Below are 8,794 nucleotides of genomic sequence, written 5' to 3'. Positions count from 1 at the left end.
GAATTGTGCTCATTAGCCTCTAAACATATACACACAAACTGTTATCAGTTAAACACACCTATAACTTGATATCCACACTTTGTTACATATGCACACAAACTATTATTGGTTAAACACACCTGTAACTTATTATCACACTTTGTTACTATCCATACCAAGCCAATCTTTTAACAACACACAGTCAACATTTAATTAGGCATTGCAGCTGTTCCAGTATCAGTGCAGAACTTCCACCTTCATGTTGACCATCAGACTGTACTAACTTGTTCTGTATTTCGGTCATCTCTTGTCTCTTCTGGTGCACAAAGTTCATAAGTTCATCAGTTTGACATGTCCGTTGCTTTCCAAAAAGCTTTCCCTAATTCCCCCTTTTTGTTTTAACTGCACAGTCCAAACTTTCTCTAAAGATTTCTGTGTCGATCGCTTTACACAAGATATTATGCATGGCGCAAATAACAAAATTACCAACACTATAAGAATAATCATCAGTCCTTGCTTTAAGATCACTTTTAACCATCCTGTTAATCTCCATCCCTCAAATAAGTTATCAAACCACGAGTGATCAGTAGTTAACTTGTGCATATTAGCTCCTAGTTGGTCTAATTGCTTATAAATCGAAGTCGAATGGTCAGAAAGATTCATACAACACGTACCGTCAAACTCCTCACAGCCATGACCATGTGCTAAAAGCAGAAAATCAATAGCAGCGCGATTTTGCAAAACAGCATGCCTAACACCATTCACATCTGTCAATAATGTGCTAATCATATTCGAGGTAAGATTAAATTGCTTCATACTCCAACAAGCCAATTTCTCGATGTCTCCTAGAACTTTTCCTACTGCAACACTAGGAGCCAATAATGCCACAAATACCCTGGTGGGCGTATTCCAAAATTGAATTTTATCTTTACAGTCAGGGGCAAAATAATTAATTGAACGTTTAGATCTTCTGCCCGTCATGTTTCATAATTGCAGCATGCTTGGAGCATATAAAGTAAGTTTCCCCAGATAACAGGGTCCTCCAAAAATACTGCTGGGAATTCCACTCCAAGCTCGGTCACCACATATCAAAAAATACCCAGGAGGAAGAGCTTTAGATGTACCGTTATTCCATATTCCTTTCTCAGGAAGCTGTAACCCTATGTCAGCTCCTCCTTGCTGGCAATAATTTGCATTTTGACTTAGGGGGTCAATAGGTGTTACGTTTTTCAGATCCCTAAAAATTCCTAAATCCACGTTCCAATCATAATTTGCAAATAACACAGGCTTCTCACCCCCAGATGTAATACACCCTAATGACAAATTTTGGGTATTATTCGAATTGCCAGGCAAAGATCGTAATAAGTTCAACTCCTGTAATGGCGAAGGGGATGATCAGTTAAGATGATTCACAATGGTCACTTGTAAACGTGTCCAGACCGTCCTTGGGCAGAGATTACCAGGGTCAGAGTTGTAATAAAGGCTATAACAAGTGCCATTAACTTGAGCATCATTCACCAAACTCTTGTTTAACAGGCTACTATTGCTAACATAACCTACAAAATCTTTCAAGTGTATATATGGAAAACCGATCAAACATGTTTGAAAAGGATCAGAAGGTGTAGCCATTGACAGGCAAAAAGCCTTTTGGCCCGTCTGGTTACCCACGTTACCCACATATTCTGTCTCGGTGAAATGTCAAAGATACTTTCCACTCCCTCACAGAGAAGGCCAAAACACAAGATTAACACCCAAAAGGCCATAATATTGGCTCGCATTTCAAACAGTCAACACAGGTGATCGCACGTCGATCCACGATGTGGCTGGCTAGCTATTCCTTTTCTTGTTCCCGGGCAACCGGGTTTTCAGCCAGACCCTTCCATGGCCTGACCCATCTGGCTGGAATCCATCGAGGACCTCTTTCTGTAATGATACAAACATACCCTCGGCCACTATATTGCAGCTCAGCAGGACCTTTCCATACTCCAGTTTCAGGGTCTTTATACTGGACCAAAATACCTCGCTTCTGTTCTTTGTGTCCTGAGCCCAAAGCTGGACTGTGAATCACTGCAGGGGGCTCAGTGTCAGTTCCCACAAATCGTAAAAAATTCAGCACATATATTACCTTCTGTATTCGTGCTACAGGAGACAGATTCCCTTCATCTCCCCCTTTTTGTTTTAACAGTAACTGTTTGATTACTTGATGCACGCGTTCCACAATTGCTTGTCCTGTGGGGGAATGAGGAATCCCTGTAACATGTTTAACTCCCCAAACATTCATAAATCGTTTCAAGGCCTGCGAAGTATAAGCAGGACCGTTATCTGTTTTAATTTCAAAAGGAACTCCTAACACGGCAAAACATCCACGTAAATGTAGCATTACATGTTGAGCTGCTTCCCCAGACAAAGGTGTAGCCCAAACAGCGTGAGAAAAGGTATCCACTGTAACATGTACATATTTCAAACGACCAAAACTGGGTACATGGGTAACATCCATGGGCCAAAGCTGTAATGGTCGTAGGCCCCGGGGGTTGGCTCCTAAGCCCACCCCCAACACTTGTCCTTGACAGTCAGGGCAAGCTTGAACAATTCCTTTAGCGTCTGATAACGGAATGTTAAATTTTCGAACTAACATTTTTGGAGCCTGATGGAAAAACATCTGTGAATTTCGAGCCTGCTGGAATGCATTAGGAGGCGGACCATTCCATGCAGCGGCAACCAGTTGATCGACACGCTCGTTACCTTCCACTAAAATACCAGGAAGGCCAGAATGGCTACGGATGTGACAATAAAATACTCATGCTTACAGTAATTTATCAGTTGTCATAACTCAGTTAAAAGCTGACTAAGTCGATGATTATTCACCTCCTTCAAGATAGCACGTGACTATTTTTGCTAGCATCTCTGCAAGTGACTATTTTTGCTAGCATCTGTGAAAACAGTGAGTCCGTTAACCGGTCTGCTAGAAGACTTAGGAATAGTTTCAAAACCATAACGGAGTAAAAACTTTATTAGCCAATGAGCTGAGTAATTAATGGTAAGATTCCCAATAAAGGCATGCAAAGCCAGGGCTAACACAAAATTGTTTTGCAGTACCCAATTAAAGTATTCTGCTATAATAGGGAGATAATCACTTGGGCAATAGCTTCCACCTTAGTCACAATGGTTTTTGATAATCGATATGGCAAAAATATCCATTCCATGATGCATAAAGGATCAACCTGGTTTTCATCCCGCTGTGCCAGGATAGCAAATGGCTGAATACCACCATTAAAGACAAAAGCTTGAATTGGTAGCTCGGGGTTCCACTGGCTGGCTTTGGACATAGAGATTTTATCGATAATATTTTGTAATGCATTTTTCTGTGTTTGAGACAACTGTTGAGGTTCTCCCACATCGGGAGACCCTTTTAGCAAAGGCATCAGCAGTGCAAGGTCATCATTAGTGATACCACATATCACGCACACCCATTGGATATCACCAATCAATTTTTGAACATCAGATAGTGTTTCTATTTTCTCATTTAAAGTTACTTTTTATGGAGTAATTATAGTTCCAGGTATAATCCAACCTAAATATTTCCATGGTGATTGTTGCTGCACCTTTTCTGGAGCAATAACCAATCCAGCCTTTGCTAACTCCTGCTGAAAAATAGGTACAACAATGTTAGGATTTAAGTCTTGTCCGGCAACTAAAATGTCATCCATATAATGATAAATCACAAAGGCACTAAATTGTCTGCGTAGTGGCTGCAGAGCCCAAGAAACATATAGTTAACAAATGGCAGGAGAGTTCTTCATCCCTTGAGGTAAAACTACCCACTCGTATCTCTTTGATGGCTCACTTTTGTTAATAGCTGGTATGGAAAAGGCAAATTTTTCACAGTCATCTGGATGTAGTGGTATGGTAAAAAAGCAATCTTTCAAATCTATTATCAATATTTTCCATTCCTTTGGTATCATGACCAGACTGGGTAGTCCTGGCTGCAAGGCTCCCATATCCTTCATCACCGCATTTACTACTCTGAGGTCATGCAACAATCTCCACTTCCCAGACGTTTTAGGTATAGTAAATATTGGTGTATTCCAGGGACTATTCGATGGCCTGATGTGCCCAAGTACTTGTTGTTCTTCAACTAATTGAGGGAGATGGGACAGCTTCTGTTCAGTGAGCGGCCATTGATCAATCCATACTGGCTTCTCTGTTAACCATTGCAGCTTACAGGTTGGCCGTCCCTCAATGGCCGCCACTAAAAATGTTCATTTGTTAATTTCAATCCTAATTGACTAAGAGCATCTCGGCCCAATAGGGCAATAGTGGTGCGAAGGATATAGGGTCTTACGCTGGCGACGCTGCCATCTGATATAATTATTTTAATCAGATGCCTACTGACTTGAGTAATTTGAACTCCTCCAATACCCATTATTCCACTATTTGGTGTCATTAAAGGCCATGTATTGGGCCACTTCTCATGTGGGATGATAGTAAAGTCAGCACCAGTATCAGTTAACACAGACAAAGACACAGTCTCGTCTCCAGGTCCTTAAAGAGTGACTTTAACCTCTGGTTTGTTTTTCAAGATATCCACAGCAAAATTTATTTGGGGCATTCCCGTAGATCCCCATCCTTGATTTGCTCCAATTCTTTTATCACTGTTATGCACTTTTGCCTCAAAGGGTATTAGTGGAGCAATTTTTGATCCCTTTGGAATATTTACAGGTGGAGAACACATTTGTACCGTAATGCCAATTGTGCCTGTATGGTCTGCATCAATAACTCCTGGTAATACAAAAATTCCTTTTCAAGATGTGGATGATCGACCGAGTAAAAATGCGCAGAGGTTGTGACCTAAAGGACCCTGGAGAACAGATGGAATACAATGTACAGAGGTATCAGAAAGGCTAAAATCTACTGCTGTTGCAGTAGTGTCCACGCCGGCACTTCCCCTTGTGGCAGCGGAGACACGGTCCAGACACCCTGATTTGCTGTCGTCACGCAGGGTGTCGATCTCGCGCTCTGATTGAAGTTTCCCAAAGGAGTCACATCATTCTTAAAACGTGAGAAACAATGTACACTCTGATGACCAATTTTACCACAACGATTACACTTGGGTGGAGGTTTTCGACCTGCACTAAATCCTGTAGGATGTCTACCTTGCCGGCATTGCTGCCGCAGGTGCCCCATCTGACCACAATTGTAACAGTGTACGTTAGAGGAGAATGCTTTAACTCCTCTCCTTTGATTAAGCAGCAGTTTTACAGCAGTAGCAAATGCATTGGCAAGCTTTTCTTCTTCTGTTCCCACATTTGCACATGCATCCATCATATTTTGCAATCCTGCCGATTTTGGCAAAGCTTGCAAAATACGCTTACAAGTTGGGTTAGCATTTTCCTTTGCAAGTGACATCAACACTGACTCCTTTGCTGTGGGGGCCAGATCCATGTTTCTCTCAATAGCTGCAGTAAGCTGATCAATAAACTGCATATACAATTCAGTTGGTCCTTGCTTAACCGAAACATAAGATGGAGTAGATTTTCCAGCTCCAGGAACTACTTTAAAAGCTACCAAAGCAAGCTCCTGAGATTGCTTCAAAGCTTCCATAGCCATATTCACTTGTCCCTGGTTTGTGCTAAACTGACCCCGTCCTACCAACATGTCCAAGGTAATACCACGTAATGGATCATTTACCCCATGATTTGCATTGTCATCTGTGGCGCGATCTGCTAAAGTTTCAAAGGCCCTTTTAAAATGTAACACTTGCAAAGGAGTAAGCAAGATATTAGCTAAACAATAATAATCATCTGGTATCATAGTCACAATAGAAAACATCGCACCAATCATTTGCTGTGTATAATTAGATGTTAACCCATATTGCTTAATTTCTTTTACAGTTGTCCAGTCCAGAGCCTGCCATTCCCTTCTCCCTTGAGCATTAACCACTACTGGAAAAGCCCGAGGTAATTCAAGAGGTAGAATAACCCTGTAATGAATAACTGAAGAAGATTTGTTGCTGATCAAATCTCGGGATTATCCATTTCTGTTGTACATCAGGTAAGAAAGTCCTGACTTACACAAACTGCAATGCTATCAAAATGTGTCTATGTAAGGGAATGTTTCTCTTTGTACTAACCAAATGCATGGAAGAGATGGCACAAGCTGAATGTGCCACCACCACTTGGAAAACTCGCCTCAAGCCGGATTGTAATTTACTGATCAAACAATTTAAGCAAGAGAAACGAGCCCGTTGTGGCAGTCTTGAGAACTTCCTAACAAGAAGAGACGTCCACAATATTATAGTGCCAAACCACATGGGAATCTCCTATTTTGACAATCTAAGCTTAACCCCAATGTTATCTCTCTTTCAACTCTGTACTAATCAATCATGCAGAAGGGGAAGGGTATGAACTCATTGACAACCGCCTGGAAGCAAGACAGACCAGATGGAGTAAAGGTAACGGAGAAGCAGAGGGGCGTACGGAAGGTGTCGAACCCGACCTCCGTGAGGATAACAAGAGCTATTCAGCTGGCCTGAATTTGCCAGCCCTTGGTGGAGCTGCGACTCCCCGGCCGCCCAGCGCTGCTTTTGCTTTCCTACCTTAATAAATATTTAGTGAATCTATTTCGGACTTAGTCTTTTTTTATTACAAATTTGGTGCCGTGACCCAGATTCAGACAGCTGACTCGGAATTCAACTCTGGGAGGGCGCCCCATCTTCGGATGGTCCCGGAGGAGATTCCGATTTAGCTCACCTGGATTTTCTGAACTGAGATAGGAAAGCAAAAAGAAAGAGAAAAGAGATACTGCAGTTCCCTGTAATTTTTGTGCACGAAGAGCCGGACGAAGACTCAGGAGTGAGTGAGTATATTGGGGTTCCGTTCGGTCGGGGATTGGGTACCCGGGGTGCAAGTGACTGAGACATCCACTGGGCTTAGTAGCCCACTGGACGAAGTGAGTGTGGACCTCCTAATAGTGTGGTTCCCATTGTCCATGAGGGCGTGGGCCCCGAACAGAGGGAAGTGAGTGAATTTTGAGTGAAAGAAGGCACTTTCAGAAGATGAGACAGAAGAAAAGTAAGACTTCTAGTTCCATGCAGGAGATACGGGGTGGGGGTGGGCTCCCTGATATACCCCAAGACAGCCCGTTATGATTAATGATTCAGTATTGGGATAATTCCCCATGTCGGAAAGGAAAATCTAAGGAGAAAATGATCCATTATTGTACGGAAATATGGGGAGGAAAACAGATAAGAAAAGATTTATATTGGCCAATTCATGGATCCTTAGAGGATTGGATATGCCAACAGTTAAACATATACGTTAACAACAAACACCCATGTCGGAAAGGAAAATCTAAGGAGAAAATGATCCATTATTGTACGGAAATATGGGGAGGAAAACAGATAAGAAAAGATTTATATTGGCCAATTCATGGATCCTTAGAGGATTGGATATGCCAACAGTTAAACATATACGTTAACAACAAACAACCATTTAATAAGGAGGAGAGTGAATATGCTTTTTTGTAGATCCTGGGCACGTCCCAGACCGCTGATCTGTTTCCATTAAAAGAAAAGAAAAATGATAAGAAGAAAAGGTGGGATGTAAATGAACCTCCAGCGTCTCCCCCACCCTATGTCCCCCCTCCCCCACCACCACAAAGTCCTGAGCAAAATCTCCCTCCAACAGCCCCCTCAGAACCTGAGAAAGAGGCTCCTCCTAATTGAAAAATAACAAGGAGTCAAACCAGAGAAAGGAGGGAGGAAAACCAATTGTATCTGTTAAGGGAAATGGCTATGGGGGGACCACAACCCGGAGTTGGATTTGTATCTGTACCTCTCAGCTCCGGGGATGTGAGGGAGTTTAAGAAAGAAATGGGACACCTGTTAGAGGACCCATTGGGGGTAGCAGAATTCCTTGGGCCTAACATTTATACTTGGGACGAGATGGAGTCTATCTTAAAAATCTTGTTTACAAACGAAGAACGAGGAATGATCAGAATGGCAGGCATGAGATACTGGGATCAGAGGCATCAGATTGGTGCCAATGGAGATAGTAAATGGCCCCTGCAGTGGCCTAACTGGGATAACCAGGATCCCAAAGAAATGGGACACCTGTTAGAGGACCCATTGGGGGTAGCAGAATTCCTTGGGCCTAACATTTATACTTGGGACGAGATGGAGTCTATCTTAAAAATCTTGTTTACAAACGAAGAACGAGGAATGATCAGAATGGCAGGCATGAGATACTGGGATCAGAGGCATCAGATTGGTGCCAATGGAGATAGTAAATGGCCCCTGCAGTGGCCTAACTGGGATAACCAGGATCCCACACATAGAAATAACATGGTTGACCTCCGGGATATGATAATTCAGGGGATTAGAGACTCTGTACCCCGGGGGCAGAACATTAATAAGGCCTTTAATGAGCAACAAAAGAAAGATGAGACCCCCACTGAATGGCTAGAAAGATTAAGGAAAAGTTTGCGGTTGTATTCTGGGTTAGACCCTGATAGCCAAGTGGGTCAAGCTCTATTAAAAACTCAATTTGTGGCTAAATTGTGGATAGATATCAGAAAGAAGTTAGAGAAAATAGAGGATTGGCAGGGGAGAGGGTTAGATGAGCTACTCCGAGAAGCTCAAAAGGTATACGTAAGGAGGGAAGAAGAAAATCAGAAGAAACAAGCCAGAATTCTGATGGCAGCAGTGAAAGAGGGGAAAAATCAAGCCAGGAGAAGGGAAGGTCCCCAAAGGGGTCCAGTGGAGCCAAGGAAACAGAAGGGTGATTCACAAAACATAGAATGTTTTTATTGTTATAAG

The 8,794-nt window shown here is 42.4% G+C and overlaps 2 protein-coding genes across 2 annotated transcripts; both read right to left on the bottom strand.

The window, feature by feature from the left end:
* Positions 1-1,355: 1,355 nt before the first annotated feature.
* Positions 1,356-2,849, bottom strand: LOC106898938 (endogenous retrovirus group K member 8 Pol protein-like). The gene has a single exon (XM_014960547.1). The coding sequence runs from the start codon at positions 2,636-2,638 to the stop codon at positions 1,811-1,813; it is 828 nt and encodes a 275-aa protein (XP_014816033.1). The 5' UTR covers positions 2,639-2,849; the 3' UTR covers positions 1,356-1,810.
* A 243-nt stretch (positions 2,850-3,092) lies between these two features.
* On the bottom strand, positions 3,093-4,232 carry LOC106898937 (endogenous retrovirus group K member 18 Pol protein-like; the record flags this gene model as incomplete). The annotated part of the gene is given in 1 exon segment (XM_014960546.1): positions 3,093-4,232. A coding segment is annotated over 1 exon segment (1,140 nt), but the record flags the coding sequence as incomplete, so codon positions are not given.
* Between the last annotated feature and the right edge of the window lie 4,562 nt (positions 4,233-8,794).

The sequence above is a fragment of the Calidris pugnax genome, unplaced genomic scaffold (genome assembly GCF_001431845.1).
Source record: "Calidris pugnax isolate Ruff unplaced genomic scaffold, ASM143184v1 scaffold547, whole genome shotgun sequence".
Taxonomy (NCBI): Eukaryota; Metazoa; Chordata; class Aves; order Charadriiformes; family Scolopacidae; genus Calidris; species Calidris pugnax.
This window is presented reverse-complemented; position numbering and strand designations above follow the sequence as displayed.

What these genes read in the sequence shown, in the direction of transcription:
- LOC106898938 (XM_014960547.1), bottom strand. Translation starts at nt 2,638, where the DNA reads ATGTTTTTCCATCAGGCTCCAAAAATGTTAGTTCGAAAATTTAACATT.